The 16,810-nt window shown below is 39.5% G+C and overlaps 3 protein-coding genes across 5 annotated transcripts in view; 1 reads left to right on the top strand and 2 right to left on the bottom strand.

The window, feature by feature from the left end:
• The window catches only part of LOC106097784 (serine/threonine-protein kinase pim-1), a 459,832-nt gene that overhangs the window by 59,085 nt on the left and 383,937 nt on the right, over positions 1-16,810 (bottom strand). The window lies entirely within an intron of this gene.
• On the top strand, positions 3-7,123 carry LOC100702988 (protein lifeguard 3). 3 transcript variants are annotated; one of them, XM_013271404.3, is made up of 13 exons: positions 3-143; positions 573-741; positions 2,544-2,813; positions 2,917-2,984; positions 3,075-3,139; positions 3,243-3,296; positions 3,414-3,464; positions 3,576-3,615; positions 3,811-3,848; positions 3,962-4,049; positions 4,388-4,483; positions 4,618-4,671; positions 6,286-7,123. In XM_013271404.3, exons 3-13 carry the CDS (start codon positions 2,558-2,560, stop codon positions 6,433-6,435), a joined length of 960 nt encoding a protein of 319 aa, XP_013126858.1. In that variant the 5' UTR covers positions 3-143; positions 573-741; positions 2,544-2,557; the 3' UTR covers positions 6,436-7,123. The 3 variants fall into 3 exon arrangements, with proteins under 3 accessions (XP_013126858.1, XP_025759846.1, XP_005452058.1); XM_025904061.1 differs by having other exon boundaries at positions 22-47; XM_005452001.4 differs by lacking the exons at positions 3-143; positions 573-741 and having other exon boundaries at positions 2,700-2,840.
• dars1 (aspartyl-tRNA synthetase 1) overlaps positions 6,749-16,810 on the bottom strand; it is a 32,413-nt gene continuing 22,351 nt past the window's right edge. The window contains exons 10-18 of the mRNA XM_003445400.5: positions 15,026-15,137; positions 13,065-13,199; positions 11,349-11,496; positions 9,006-9,152; positions 8,649-8,691; positions 8,146-8,226; positions 7,624-7,735; positions 7,422-7,493; positions 6,749-7,318 (exon numbers count right to left, since the gene is read on the bottom strand). Of these exons, the coding sequence (XP_003445448.1) occupies positions 7,227-7,318; positions 7,422-7,493; positions 7,624-7,735; positions 8,146-8,226; positions 8,649-8,691; positions 9,006-9,152; positions 11,349-11,496; positions 13,065-13,199; positions 15,026-15,137 (942 nt within the window). The 3' untranslated portion in view covers positions 6,749-7,226. The remainder of the gene's footprint in view (positions 7,319-7,421; positions 7,494-7,623; positions 7,736-8,145; positions 8,227-8,648; positions 8,692-9,005; positions 9,153-11,348; positions 11,497-13,064; positions 13,200-15,025; positions 15,138-16,810) is intronic.

Below are 16,810 nucleotides of genomic sequence, written 5' to 3'. Positions count from 1 at the left end.
CGGTGTTGTGCTGACACCTGATTTCTCGTGTTGGCGTTTTCTTTTGTGTATTAAAACCGAGTATATTATAATTTTTTCTGTATATTTTCATTATACAATTTTCCCATCACATTTTGCTTAGGTTTAGGCAGCAGAACTACTTAGTAAGTAGAAATTAAATTAAATTAAAAAACAGGGTTTTGACAGTCTGTCAGGTAAACTTTAACATGCATATGAACTAGCAATAATACTCAGTGTTTTTCCCTGTTTTACATCCAAATCCACTTTGCTTCAAGAAACACATAAAATGGGGATTTCTGTTTTTAGAAAATTCAACATTTACGCCGGAAGATTTCCTTCCGATGTAAATGTTGAATAATTATCTGTCTGTTGTTATAACTGTATTGTAGGTTAATTCTAATATTTTTTTCTAATTCAAGAAAAATACATTCACATATAATTATCACTTATAATTACCCTTAGACAAAATGTCAAAACTGACTAGGTAACAAGAAAGCATTGGCATTTAACTAATTGTAGAGGGAGGTACAACCAGTAGTTTGTGTTTTGGTAATATTGGTATTTTTAAACAGGAGGCGACATGAGTAACCAGTCTCCTCTTTCTGAGAGCAGCACTAACAGTGTGAGTTTCAGCCTGCATATCCAGTTACAAAGGATGACATCCTCCTGTGGTGCACAGCTGCAAATCCCCAAGGCAGGACTGAAGGACACAGTTCATCCATCTCAGGCGCAAGCCACAAGGTAAGTAACCTTTTCTGCTTTGTTTTCATTTGTTTTCTGGGTAACCAGATCATAGTAAACCAAAAGTGGGTCAAAGAGATTACTTGAGTGCAGTGTTGTAGTATTATAAAATTTGTATATAATTTATGACTGGGTTTTAAAATAACACAGGCTTAATTTCCTGTTCACATGCGGCAGTATGCTTGCTTTCTTCTCTCTTTCTATCATAAAAATTCTTAAAAGTACAGTACTTATTTTCATAAGCAATCAATCTGACTAGACTATATACAAAAAGAAAAATATATGCAGTCTGGGATTTTCAAACCGGTGAGGTGCTGCGGAGGGCTTTGACTGCTCTTACAGGTGCTTTAATAGAATAAATGAAACTGAAGGTGAGCTCAGGATTGCATATTGAAAGAAGAAAAATCATAACTTTAGATGGGGGAACTTTCCTTGGCCTCCAAGTGTCCACATATACTTCATTCTTAAATGAAACAGAATTACAGTCATTGGTTTCTACTCTTATACTTTGCGTGACCCTTCCTATATTTTATCAAGCAATAAATGTGAACACATGGCATGACTGTGCCTTCCAGACACAATAATGTTTAAGCTGTTTGAATGTGTCTTGTGAAACTATATGTTGAATTACAACCAAGAGCTGAGTGAAACCATAATTCAAGCTGGGACATTATCTCATCTTTGTTATTGCAACAGCTAACCACACCTCCTTTTTTCAGCCCTTCAAAATATTGCACTTTCATTATATGTGGCCCAGTTATCACGAACAAACGTGCTCACTTTAATTTGAAATATTTATAGTAGTCAAATTAATTTTTAATTAGCAAGTGACTCACACTTAAAGTACAAGTCTAAGGAGACCAAGGGTGTCTGCAGTGTTACAGTACATACAGATATACAGCATGATAACAAAATTACATTTTTAATGTTAAATTTAAATGTAATTTATTATTGTGAGTTCCAAGTTTTCAAAAATCTGACATGGCTGTGGCTGCAACAGGGAAACTCTTCCACACATACACCACATACACATGTACAAAGCCAGAAATATGGAATGATACCTTTACCTAATACAGTTTTTAAACAAAAGAGGGCGACACAGTGAGCTTTTTGCACAGTGAGAGGTTTTTGTACTCAAGAATTGTGCAAAAGTATCAAAATAACACATATGCACACGTTCCTGCTCCTGACTGCCACTTATTTTTCAGCATTTACCTGCTATCTCTTTTTTATTCCCTTCCTCTTTCCTCCACCGTTCCTTTTCATCTGTTCGACGTGTCTAACGTTATCTGGTTCATGTTGCCTGCCTTGCTGAGAGAGACAGACAGAGCGACATGCGCATAGTTTTGCATGTCTTTGATGTGGTAGATTTGCGTGGTTCCTGCGTGGTGCTTAAACTAGCTGAAAGTTCACAGCAAGCCAAAACGACCCCGAGGCCACCAGGAGGTCCTGTAGAGACAGCCTTTCCTATTTTCTTTACAGCCACTGGATACGAGCCAGACTTTAGAAATCTGTTATTCGGTGCTGATTTCTGAGAATCACATGTGAAACACAGAAAAACAGATAATAATGCTGTGCACAAGGAGGGACTTGTGTGATCACCCTTTCTGAAACTAGGGTGACCACATACTTTCCAGGAAATAATACCACAGAATTAAGCAATGCAACATACTGTGATTTACAATGTAATATAGTAAGAAGATTTTATTTTGTAATTGTGACAATGGAAAGTCAGCAATAACTAGTGGATACTGAAAAGATATAAGTCTGATGTAACTTTGTACCACTCATCCTGTCTTTAGGGTAGTCCAGAAAAATGATGACATCTAAAATTGACAGTCCTCCCCCCTACGAGGAAGCACTGCATCATCCTAAGTATGATAACTTCCCCTACCAGCCACAGCATGTCTCTCCTCTTCCCCCACCTCCATCTTACAGTCCCAGTCCTGGCTACTGGGGCCAAGGGGGTGTCTACCCACCGGCCAACATGTGTCAAGGCCCTGGCTTTCCTCCATCTGGGATGCCCACCACAATACCGACTCTGTCTGCTGGACTGCCTGCCTCCAACCCAGGTTCTGAGCGAGTGGCACAGTCTTGAAGTAATCACACCCTGCAATATATTTAGATTAGGTGTAACAAGGATAAATTACCACTTGGCTATTCCAAATTCTGCAGGAGAGATGGAGGATTTTCTCAGCACCCAGTGGGAAAGCACATCTGTTCGGCATGCCTTCATCAGAAAAGTAAGGGTTTGTGACTGTGTGTCTTAACTTGCTCTGTGTGCCAGTGACAATCATGCTGCTCTGATCTTTCTTTCTTTTTTTTGTGGACAGGTTTACTTAATTTTATCAGCACAGCTTGCTGTCACCTTCTCAGTTGTTGCTGTCTTTACGTTTGTGTAAGTTTCCCCATTTGTACATCCATCGAGCCACTTAATGTATCTGGTGAAGGGTAAGAAACACAGTCTGCTCTTTGGTGACGCCATGTATCTGCTTTCACAGTGACCCAGTGAGGATGTTTGTCATCAGTTACCCTGGCATCTACTGGGCATCTTTGTGAGTTACCTTTAAGAAACAACAGCACAGTTTTAGTGCAGTTAAATCAATTGATAAAAAAACATGTGAACAATATGCTGTATATGATAATAATCATAGTGGTGAATCTCTCCATAGTGTGGTTTACTTTGTGGTTTACTGCATTCTCGTCTGCTGCAAAGAGCCGAGGTAAGCAAGGCCAAATAAGTTGGAAAAAATAAAGTTGTTTTATTATTGCTATTATTATGGCTTATTAAAATATTCAGAAACAGTGATGTTTGTGGTTTCTGTACTTTTTAGGAGGCGTTTTCCATGGAATCTTGTGCTGCTTGGAGTATTTGTAAGTGTTGTTTATTAGACTGAGGGTCAGACATTGACACTGGTAATGCCGCAGGAGATACATATGTGCAGAACTAACATAGTGTGAGGTGCTGAAGACTGAAAAAGTAAAGTCAGTAGAAAAAAGAGACCTTTAAAAAGTGCTAAAACTCGCTCTGACATTTAAGACACGTTGTATTCATGTTTGATCTTGCAGACTCTTGCCTTGTCTTACATGGCTGGAGCAATTTCAAGGTTTGTTTATTGGCTTTATTCAGGCAACAGCTCAAAACAGCACATTTTGATCCTGATGGTATATATGTGCCTTTTTTTGGTTTTGTTTTAATCGCTACATGTATCCTTTACAGCTATTATGGAACCAAAGCAGTGTTTATCGCCATGGGAGTAACAGCATTAGTCTGTATAGCTGTGACAGTCTTCTGCTTCCAAACTAAGGTACACGGAGATGTAAACTGTCTCGCTGTAGCTCAGTAGCCTGTGGCTTGTCAGAGGATGTCTTTGTTGTCGGTGTAAAAGAACTCCTTTGTCTTGCATTACAATGGGGGCACTGAAATCCTTTAAATATTTATAACATTTTGGGATAAGATGCGAATCCAACTTCTCTGTCTGATGCAACTCGAGATACACAAGTTACATTTTTGGCTTCTACAAGACACATTTCACACACGCACACACATATATTTCTCTTTCACAATAGTCTCACTGCTCTTTCATGTAGCTTGAAGCATATCAGCTTCGCTTTCATCCCCTTAATGACTTGTTTCTCATCACAGGTGGACTTCACCTCCTGCGGGGGACTCCTCTGCATTGCGGCCGTTCTGCTCATGATCATTGGGATTGTTACAGCCATCGTCCTCTCCTTCCAATATGTGAGCCTGCTCTGGTCAAGTCATTTAATTTATTCTGTCTACTCGTGTTTCTCTGCGTGAGGAACAGCAGCTCCCAAGGGTGTATCTGTGTGACTGATTTCACATTCAGGAGCCTTTCTTATGTCACTCAACAGGTCCCCTGGCTGCATATGCTCTACGCTGCAATTGGAGCCATCGTTTACACTCTGGTGAGTCCACACTGACACAAATTTAGACCGAGTATTTCTTCTTGGTATTATGAGTCTGTTGTTGAAAAGCAAGCGAGGCATTAGCAGTCCTTACACACCCAATACATAGCTATTAGGGAGCCCTAAATAATGTGGTGATAATCTACTATTCATCATCGTATTTGTCTTGATTTTGATTGGTCTATCAAATAAAAGCTTTTTTCACCTTAGATCTATGGAAGTGTCGTGCCAGCTGACATGTTTTTTTGTGATTTGCCTTTTGTTAAATCAAGTTTTAGTCTAGGAGTGATGCCAAAGGAAGAAGCTCCAGCATGTCCAAAATTCCAAAATGGACATGATCAGTACATGTCATGGAAACTTTTCCACTGCGTTTTGATATTTTTAACGATGCCGCAGGCATTGTAGCAGAGATATTAGTCATTCTGTCTGCTACTTTAGTCCAGACAGGATAACTGCAAAAACTGCACTGCTTAAAAGAAAAAAAGAAGGGAACACTCAATCTTCAGTTTAACACAAAGTCTGTTAACTTCAGAGATATCAGTATGTCCAGGTAGAAAGCATAAACCATTGTGAATCCAATAAAAAGGTGATAACAGTAGCACTGGAGAGGCAACAACAAGACAACCTCCAGAAAGGGAAGGTTTTGAGACAGCACCTGCAGCCTCCACAGGTTGCTCAGCTCCTTCAGTAAGGCACAGGTTTGCTATGTCAACAGGCCCGTTACATGAGCAGCACTGCCAGAGCCCTACAAAGTGACCTCAACCAGGTTTATTGTGCATGTTTACAACCATAATGTCGTCAAGAGACTCCTTGAGCATGGCATGAAGGCTCAGTGTTCCTTAGTAGGCTCTGTGGTCAGAAACCAGCATTGTGTAGCTCAGCTGGCAGGTTCACCACTAACACAGTGTTCTTTTCACAGATGATGTTGCAAGAAGCTAACATTCATTGTGGTGTCTCCTCTCCCTTTCACCTCTGTCACATGCTTTCTTTAGTAAGCGGTAAAATCACAATTTTCCCTAATTGAACGGACTGATATTCCTGAAGTTCCAACTATGATGTTCAAGTGTTCCTTTAATTTTTTGCGCAGTGTATAAAGTGAATTGGGCTTTTTTTGGGGACATTTTATCATTTCCTGTTACAAACATGAGTTCCACATTCATTGTCTCAATAGGTTTTTTACAGGTAATCTCACTGTATACATGTTATAGCACCTCTTAATGTGGTTTTCCCATAATGCTGGGAATTGTCTGACCTTACCATTATATTCAAAATATAATTTACCCCAACTTTTTATCTTAGCCTTTGTTTACCATTCCTGTCAGTCTCAGCTATATTTGGAATTTTGTGTTAATGAGTAAATATTAACACGAAAAGGGTTAAACTAAACCACATGGTAAGTACAGAATCACAAAGCCATTAGTATAGTTGTAGCCTCCCAGAATACAGGATGTAAATTTTCTTGGTGGTCATAGCGAGTGACACGTAACAGCCCACAAACCAAAAGTTTTAATTAATGGTCACAAACATGACAAAAGGTTAGAAATGTTGCAGCATTTTTCCTTGTATTCATGTTTCTATGTCAATTTTCTCTTTCCTTTTCTTCACCTATATTAGTTTTTAGTGTACAACACCCAACTTCTTATTGGAAATCGGGAGTTGGCCATCAGCCCAGAGGAGTACATCTATGGAGCGCTTTCTCTCTATGTTGATATTGTTCACATCTTCCTCTTCATCCTTCAAGTCAGCGGAGCTGCGACTGAATGAGCCAGCGGTTGGAGTTTGTATATTGTATTTGCTGGCAGACACACAACAATCTTTCTGACAGTTTGCTAATTATTTTCTCTACATCAGTAACACTCAAGCACTTTCTTTGTTGCGCTGTATGTAGCAGGACTGCAGCCGCAAAGCTTACACTTATCTCGTGTAAAGGAAGAGAGCTGCTTAAGCCTTGCACATTTATTTAGCTGCATTTTAATATTTATGTGCACGTTAAGGAGTGTAGTACTGTCAACTATTACTTCGATCAAACCTCCTCATTAACAAAATGTTTCTGCCTCCAAAAAAGGGAACAAAGCCATTTACAGATCAACACATTTGTTTTTATTATTGTCAGTGCTTAGACTTACAAAACATGTGTAGTTGGAGGCATACTGCTGGACACCACAATCATTAGTCAAACATCTGTGCTGGTAGTAAGAAGGTCTAAGATCTGTTTGTTCTGTACTTTTAATTTTTCCAAAGAGAAAGCCCAGAAAACACTGACTCACCGATTAAAAAAAAAAAAAAAATAGAGTTGTCTTCTTGAATCACTGGCCATTTCCTTTGTTCTCTTTAATGTTTCTGTTATTTGTTGTTGTTAGAAAACGATGCACACCGATCAATAAATTGTACCTTACTGTTATAACTGCTTTCTTCACTCATGTCGGTGGTTAATTACAGTAACACGTTAAGAGTTCTAGGGTGGCATTAGCTCCTATATATGCTCTCCCTTTCTTGATTGTGGATTAGTATTGTTTCCCGTCACCAGCATTTATGTGTCGTCCACACTGGAAGGTTTAAGGTGTCAGGCGCTTGGGGTCACGTGGGAACATGGAGGTCTGTCGGACATTGTGGAGACCCAGGTAGAGCATGCAGACCCTCTCCAGGCCTGTGAAGGATGACATCTTTATCAGTTTTTTTATTCTTACAAAAAAACCCAAAACAAAACAAAAATCATTCCTGTAGTTCCCCCGACAAAACATATTTCTTACCAATGCCTCCGCCGCCATGTGGGGGAGCTCCATACCGGAAGGAGTCAATGTATGCCTTGATCTTCTCCAGATCTGTACAACAAACAAACAGAGGCTCAAAATTTTCTAGTGTTGTTCCGCTGGTTGCCAACAGAGGGAGACAAATCATTTGAATTTCACTCAATGCTCCTCAAAAAGAAACTGAAACATCTCTTTTTCTTACCAATCTGATGGTGGATGGCTCTTTCTGTCAGCAGCTGAGCATCGTGGACTCTCTGAGCTCCGGAGAGAATCTCTTCTCCTCTCATGAACATGTCATAAGAGTTGGAGTATTTCTAGACAAAAATAAAACAAACTCAGAAATCAGGTTTTTCTCACATCTGATGATGAATGGAGGGGTTAAAAAAAAAGAAAAAGAAGGGAAATTAAAGTCAACCAGACAAGGTAACACTGGCACAAAACTTGGGTAACAACAATGTTTATGACAGATAATGAAATGAAACAGTATTCATTTTTTAAATCCAAATTTTAACAGAAATATCAGTCTGGAAATTGAAATTTACACAGGTAGCATAAAAAATGTAGTAAATTGGCACTTTTGTGGCATTGCTCATGGATGCTGATGTTTTTTCTTGACTTGTTGGGACAATATCAAGAAAAGAAAAAAAAAGCATTACGTTTTCCACAGGAGCCACAGTGCAAATTTAAGAGGCTGGTGTGTTTGGTGTGTGAGTGAAAGACTTACAGGGTTGCTTGGATCAGGCATTGTGTAAAACGGCCTAACAGCCAGCGGGTACTTATCAAGCACATAGAAGTCGGTATCATACTGTGGAGAGGGGGGAGAAAAAAAAAAAAAAAAAAAAAAAAAAAGAGGAGTGAGAGTCAATAACTGCATACAAAGGGATTAATAGAGACACACACGTATCCTCTTCTTTATTTATGTGATGCAACTGTGAGCTTGAATAATAAAATACTTCTTCAGGATACTGTAGAGTCTTTATCTTACAGCATAAAGCAGCTTGAGGTGATTGACTTTTACTGAAGGAGGTCATCTGAAGAAGACTAACAGCTCATATATACAAATTCTGGAGTTCTAATATCCAAACTGGCTTTTTACTACTTTAAAAAATCACTTGTGTTTTTATCTGACCTTCATACATAAAGGCTACGTGATCCAGTGTTGGGTCATGTCACGTTCATATTTTTACAGTCTGACATCCAATGAGTGAATCACATTTGAAAACAAACCTTTTCCTTGACGAGGCGGCCAAGCAGCTTCTCATTGGGTGTACTACAAAACAACAAAAAATACATTGAGTTTAATAAAGACAGACGCATGTCACATTGTGAAAATATTACTTAAACTGATTGTAATCAGTGAATCATCTACAGTTATAATTTCTCAGACTTTTTTTAACGTCACTGCTCCAACTGTACTCCAGATTACAGCTTTGATCACAAGGATTACTTAAATGCTGAGTTACTGATCTGACCTTTCACATCCTCTATTAAACACATGTTACAATTTACTTCTGCTTTTATCAAAAGAAATCATCTGACAAGATGAGTTGGTTGTGGGGAAAAGGCTGTGTGATGTATTCTAACCTGAGGTCATCCTCGTCACCCATTTCGACCCCGGCCTCACGCAGCATGGCCACGGCCTCGGTGTACTCCAGCCTCAGAGTCGGCTCCAGGAATTTGAAAGGCTCACTCGGGAACTGCTTATTCACCGTCTGGATCTCTGTCTGGAAGCTGACGCAGAGGCACATGCATGGTTGAGTTTCCAGAGAGTTCAGAGGACATGACGCTAACTTTAATTCATTTTCCTGCGAAATTTCCCCAAACCACTAATTTTTTAACCCAAACATAAAACTTCACATACACTAAGTTTAGTTTTACAATCGTGATTGGTTGTAATGGTGATTTATGTCTATGTAAAAAATACTTGTTACACATGTTACTGTGAAAAAGGGTCGGATCGCCCCTGATTTCTTCGTATTTTGCTTCCAAGGAGACATGCTGTCTTAAAAAGCTTTAGAGTGGTATTGGGTAATGGTTCTCCAGGTTTTCTGAACCACTTTCAAAGTTTTTCTGTGGACATTGATGGTTTGTTCTCTCATTTTATGTCCAGTGGTTGTAGCTGGACTTAAAATGACTGACCCGTGAATAAAACACTGACCCATAAATAATTAACGCACAAAAAGCCTCCCAACTCAAAGGACCAACCAGTGTTGTGTATAAACATAACAGACAACTTAGCAAAGAACCAATCTAAATTGTATCTTTGTGCACTTTGTTAGCCTGATGCAACCCCCCTCCATTTTTTCACTGTTTTTAGTTTAATCTACAAAAAATGACAATGATAACACAGTTTGATGGGCATAAAAGGGTAATTTTGCACTAAAAAGGTGATTCCTAAAGAGCTATTAGCCAAAAAACTTGGCATAACTTGGCACGTTGTGGAGTACGCGCCTAAAAAAATGTAGTAAACTAGACAAGTGGAGGACAAAAGAAGAAGTAGCAGGTCTAAAATTCTACATGAAAAGCATCTGAAAGTCATACCCTTAATAAACAATTCAGCCAAGAAGTGAAACACGGCCTGAGAAGTGCATTTTTCTGGAGCCTCATCAGAAAAGATCTCAAGAAGCCATTTTAAAGGAAGGTAATTTGTGATAAAAGGCCAAACTACACAAGAAATGAACTGAAAATCATCATCTACAGGTCCGATGGACTGATGAATACATAAATTTGAAATTCGGGGCTCAAATTATTGTCAACACACATGGTGGATGTCACAAGAGATGCCCATTTTCCTAGAAAAAAATAATAATATAGAAACGAGGGGTGATGCAAGACTTCCGCACAGTACTGTACAAACACAAACTACAATCTACCATCGAAGGACTCACAATTCTGTCCACATAGAGACAAATACCAGGCTAATTGTTCACATAACAGCCCACATTTGACTCTATTTTCCGGGCCAAGCTGTCCTTTCACAATGCCTTTCACTAATTTCTGATTCTTTAATTTTTTTATATCACAATTAGAAACATTATGACACCAAAGAGAGATTTTTAACAACTAAATTATATTTTTTAAAGACACCTAACAAATTTCACTTGTATTTACTGTGAAATTAAAAGGAGATGACAAAGAGAGCATGGAAAGGACAAAGTCATCCGTGCTTCATGTGTTGAAACAGAAGTACATAACGCATGCAAAATACTTTCACACGTCAAGGAAAACAGTCTGGAAAGTCATGAGAACAAAGGGCAAAAAGTCAAATGGGCCTAAGAAAGAGGAACAGTGGTCACAACCTGAAACTAACCAACGTCACAGACATTAAAAAGGGAATTCAAATTAAGCCTGTTGACACCTTACTCAGTGTTCCACTGATTTAACGTGGTTTCTCAGGGGATTTACTTTATAATAAAAGACTTGTAATCACAAAATAAAGCATGAGTGGCAACATTTCACTGCAAACCCCCTTCTGAGTTTTCACTGTAATAAATACGTCCAAAAACCACTGACATTCACAGATGTATGACGTCAGAAACGTTACAGTTTCCACACAGAAAGAGTTTCGCCCAGTATTCCTCTTTTATTTTAACCTTTGATGTTGAAGCTCTTAATGCCTGCTGTACCGAGTTCCACCACACGGAGGCAATAAAACCACATCCTATCGTCATCTTGCTGGCAGTTCACTAAACAGTTGGAGTGGAAATTGCTGACATTCATCTAAGCAGACAGCCATATGTGATGACATTTAATTAATCTAGATTTAGCAGTTATAGTTTTACTTAGACGTACACACTTTGACATTTTGCTGGCTGTAAAACAAAATAATTCAGCTCAAGTGTCAAGCATGAGAATAGAAGTTGGTCTGCAACACACCAACAGTTTTAGGTTCATCTTTTACCTTAACTCAATAAATGTGTATCTTACTTGTCTCTCAAGCCCTTGAAGATCTGCACCATGGTGTCAGTGATAGAGTCGATCACTTCGTGGTAATGGTAGTTGAATGCCATCTCAATATCCAGACCCACAAACTCGGTCAGGTGACGGTGCGTGTTGGAGTCTTCCGCCCTGAAAACTGAAATGACGCTGATTTAATAGGAGTGCCTAAACAAAGCAAACTGTGATGGTGTGGAAGCAACGAAAGGTTTCTGCACATCTCTAGGAATAAAGCGTCATTTCCATTGTACTCTAAATTCCTAAATTTGGATGGCTCACAAAACAGAAGCTCATATAAAGGATCATCAAGCTTACAACCTGGCTTCTGAATCACCGTCACGTAAAGGTTTGTGAAACAAGGACGATGTGTAGAGAGCGGCATTGAAAGTTGACACGAATCAAAACGCTTATATCACTGTGAAATGTAGGTGGGTGCTTGCACTATGGCTGATTGAGAGGTACTTTATAAACTGTATGAATGCAGCTGCCAATAAATAAATCCTGACTACTGTATTATTCTAAAGCAGAGTACTTTTAAGTACTTGTATGGTGAATTAATAACATGGCTTCTACTTTCATTTAGTGGGAGTTAACGGTCATACTCGAGGACGGCTGCTTGATGGTTGTTTTTACAGGTTTACAGACTGCCAAAAGTGTTCTTAAAAAGGCACGGACACATCTGAATAAATGTGTTTCTGTATCTACATACTGTGGCTGGATTACCTGGAAACCACGCATGTGTACATGCACACAGTTTCACAATGACTGAGATTCAGAAAATACAACCATGCATACAAAGTTTTATTCAATTGTGTCTGAAACAAAGTGTAAATGTTCATTCCTGCTTTTGTATTCACACAGTGTTTGTCTAGAACCTGGAAAGTATTATGCGTCTGACCCCTGCATATATTTCAACAAACTGGAAAACTAAAATGATTCCAAGCATAAATATGGAGATGTATGCTTCTCTGCAAGAAGATATGCTTCACGTTTACCTCTGCTTCTTCCCTGGTGAACCTTTTTTTAGTTGATTTCAGACAGTGGCAACATAGTTGTAGAAGCTAAATTTAAACATGTTGTACTTTGCCACTGGGATTTAGAGGAGTGTTGATCCCACTTCTCCTTACATGCTGAATCAGTGAGTCTGTAACTAAGGCAACCGTGGTGAGGACATTGTTGCCTCAGAAGCAGTAATGACCTTAAGCCCTTTGATTTCTCTGTGGTGTTACACACAACAAAACAAAAACCTCAGTCCAGTCAGTGGAATACTGAATGTGGATCCTTCTCCCAGATGTTTTATTTGATCTTGGGCGAGAATCCCGTATCGAATGAAAATCAGATACGAGTAGCAATCTAAAACAAAATAAAAATCACGACTATGTATAGAATAAATACTTTATGCACACAGATGAAGGCAGAGTTTGCTTAGATAATCAGATGGTGGCAGTGTTTGCTTGGATTTCCCCTAAACTCGGCTCTATAAAGTCTTTTACAAGTCCCACTGTGTCACTATCACACAGCTCTACAGCAGCTTTGACACAGTAAAAGCATCAGAGGGAGGTCTGTTAAACTTTAACAGTCTAAATGCATTTAGTGACATTTTAAAACCGTTTTCACTTAATAGGGTCTAAATTTTTCATTATCCTCTTGCGTCTCTTTTTTCTGTTTGCCAGTGTATACGGTGACATACTGGGGGGAGGGGCTTACCTGGACCTACACAGAAGACCTTGTCAAAGTCAGCACAGATGCACATCTGCTTGTAGAGCTGAGGCGACTGGGCCAGGAAGGCGCTGGTTTTAAAGTACGACACTGTGAAGACATTTGCTCCACCTTCACTGGCAGCTAAAAATGGACAAAGAAAATTTAATGACAAAGAGAAAAACATGAGAAAAACAGCTATTACAGTTAAAACCTCACCCATCCCACCTAATGATATATACTGTGAATTTATTAGATGTTTCAGTAGGGACTATAATTGGCTAGCATACACACAAATAAATACCATCATTTTTGTAAAGGCCAGGCCTCTGATAATGGTTGGAGAGAGGCCAGTGTAAAAAAAAAAACTGGGGGGAAAAAGTTTCACAGTAAAAGTCTTATGACATAACGGTTGTCCACTGAAACACCCAGGCTTTTAATTTGAAACCTACAGAAATTGTAGTTTGGTTTTTTTGTACATGTTACTGTTAGATTAGTGACGCTGTGACACTACGAGTGCATTTTATGACCATCGCTAGCAAAGAAAGGTGTGTTCGGGGAGATGCTGACAGATTGTCTGCTCATTCCAGACAAAGGCTTGTGATCTCCATCAGGAACTTTAATAGGATAACCAGGAAAGGCTCAGAAAAGACTCATTATATACTACTTCAAAAACTAGACTTTCCTGCCTCAGATACAGAGCTGAGGTCAATAAAGGAATGATGGCCCAACTTTTTGACTTGTACACCAGAACAACCCATTTCTTTTTTAGATGAATATGTAACCGCTGGGCACATTTTTCAAAACAAATACAGTTCTCAGGACATCATGTCCCAGACTCTAATAACACGTGTCGCCTTCTATGTGACAAAAACGTCAGAGAGCATCAACTGATATTTTCACACACTCAAAAGGTGGGTGGGGACGTACATATAGGACAAACTGTTCACGCTTGCACCATGGGTGGTGCCACGCAGGAAGATGTGGTTTTGTGTGTATTTTTTTCACAGGTGCCGCCAAAATAAAAGGGCGCCACTTTTGAATTTACCGTTCGAGTCAAAGTCACCATCATTGGCTCTTTAAGAAAAGAGGAAGTGAGAGTGTGGAGGTTTCACCACAGTTAATTCAAAATATGGGAGGAATGTAGGGGGCTGTGAACTATTGACATAAGACTACCGTGCTTCTGCTTCTTTTAAGAATTTATCTTTTTTATCACAAAGACTCCAAACGGATTATTTTAGATTATTAAAGCTTCAAACAGTACATTACATGTTTTAAGTAAAGGTTTGAATGGTTCAAAAAGCATGTGGAGCCTCCAAATTGAGTTAATGCTGACAAAAAATAAAGCCAGCATAAGAGATATGCCATTAAATAGTGAAAGCTCCAATAACTCTTTCTCCTGAATATTGGTGAGAAGATTTTTGTCTGAGTTCTAAGTTTCTCCCTTTCAGTCCTCCTTTTCTTCAATAAAGTGAGATGAGATCCTTTGGGATTGATCTTAAGGAAAGCCTCTCCTGTCAAATTAGAAGGGCCCTGTGTGGAAATGTGAAAGCAGAGAGGCTGACGTGAGAGCTGGTCGATGCATCGAAATTCCCAGTGGTCTGGATTAAAACCCTCATAAGTCTGAAACAATGAAATTCTCTCTAATACCTTACTGTCTGATGTCTCCTTTAGCATAGATGTGCATGACTGTGTGTGTGTGTGTGTGTGTGTGTGTGTGTGTGTGTGTGTGTGTTTCAAAAGCTTTAGCTGAACTTTTTATTTGTTCCTGATTTGAATTGTAGTTGAGATCAGCCTGATGAGGAAGTCAACTTACAACTGTCACACAATGACTCATGAAACACCTGTGGGCAGTGACGTGAAAACAAGTGTGCCTCTAGTGAAACATCTAATCAAAAATGATTCAATGCATGCTAGTCTCAGTTTTCCCACATGTCAATGTGGCACGGGGTGGTTTTTTTTGTTTTTACCCGATATAATTTTCGGCGTCTGGATCTCCACAAAGCCCTTTTTGGTGAGGGTGTCCCTGAAGAGCTGGCACACACCTGACTGCAGGCGGAAGACGGCCTGGCTCGTGGTCGTCTTTTCAGGAGGATACACAAAAATAAACACCATCAAGACAGTTGCAGTGATTCATCTACGTTATTACACAACCACGACAAATGTGTGAAAACAAGACTGCCAGTTTTTTCAAGGACCTCCTGTCTATGTGAAGGGTGTGACAATTATTTGTTGGCAACGGCAAGACACGCGTTCAAATCCTGGAAGAGCCGCAGAAACTTAGAAATACCTTTACTTTTTACTGTGTTTCAGTATTTAGATTATCAATATAAATACTGAAACCAAGGTGAGGCATAAAACTGCTGTGAAAAGGTTACTGTAAAAACCTCATGCACAAAAGCCCCCAAGTCTCAACAGTTGGGTGACAGAGCATGTCAAAATGCCAGTGAACACTCCCTGAAATCAACTGACTCATCTGAAATGACCACAAGATCTCTACAACTGAACTTGTCTGGTTTTCAAGTCTAGTTACCGTACATCATCATGAAGTCAGACCTGGGTCTTTTCAATACAAAACGCACAGTTCTGCGTTAATTAAAGTGCTTCACATTCCGCTCTTTCCCATCTCTAGTGCCTGTCCAGTCCTGAATAGTCTTCGTCTGACTAACAGCCGGCAGACTCGAAATATGATCGTGTCTAAATACTGGAAAGCTCATTAATCTGCAGACAATGCTTCAGGGTTGTCTGGCTAAAACTTTTCCATCATTTACAATCTGGATACTTGACAGAAAGAAGAAGTGCAGAAAAATATACAACGTCGCTGCTTAAAACGCTTATACAAACCTCTTTAAAATGCACTGAAGCAAATCACTCATTCTACCATCACGCCACCTATGACTCATTTGTGTCACACATCACACATGGGGCTGTGCCCAGCGTTAAACGTGGGGAAACCGACCTAAAAACCAGACTGTGTAAGACCTCATTTAAAAATTCGAAAGCGCTTCCTGTTTACAGCAAGTCTGCAGCGAGTAGGTGTAATAGTGAGTGGGTTGGTGGGTGGCAGTTACTATCCTGAAACTGGCAGTTCTTCTGATGGTGAGAGGCCTCATGAAATATACCTTACTCTGGTATACCTCTCAATAGTTCATACGTCCTTGAAACCCAGCTGCGGTGAATACACACCACAGAATGGTTTCAAAGCTCAAAAAATGTAAACATTTGCCAGCATCCAATTATGGGCTCATCATCGTACTCAAGAGGCTGTAGATAGGTGTACTTGGAGGCTGACCACAGTCTAGTGCCGGCATCATTGTTCATATAGCCTGTATGTGTACAGTATGTGTGGCAGTCAGACTACACCCTAACCCTTCCTAAAGGAACCTGAAATACACAAATCTGCATTAGGACATTTTGCTTTTGCACTTGTATCAAAATCACAGCTCTCTTCTCTTCAAAACTTTTGGACCTGTTCTGATAAAACGCAACTGGCTTTACTTTCCATCTCTGACGCTCACATGTGAAACTCCACGAAGAGCTGGCGCATGAAGCAAAGGGAGAAGGGTGCGTTTGATGTGGATCTGAATCTTTCTTTAAAAATGACAGGACGGGGACTTTGTAGAAAATGAGTTCTCAGAGTTTTCTTCTTTCCTTCTGGTTTATGATAAAAATTTGTTGTTGGGTGTCGAGCTTGTCTGCATTTGTAAAGCCAGCGACATAGGTAACACAGATTTATCACCTTTTTTATTTGATCT

This window comes from Oreochromis niloticus, linkage group LG16, assembly GCF_001858045.2.
Source record: "Oreochromis niloticus isolate F11D_XX linkage group LG16, O_niloticus_UMD_NMBU, whole genome shotgun sequence".
Lineage (NCBI taxonomy): Eukaryota > Metazoa > Chordata > Actinopteri > Cichliformes > Cichlidae > Oreochromis > Oreochromis niloticus.
Note: the sequence above shows the minus strand (reverse complement) of the source record. Positions and strands in the feature narration are given on the sequence as shown.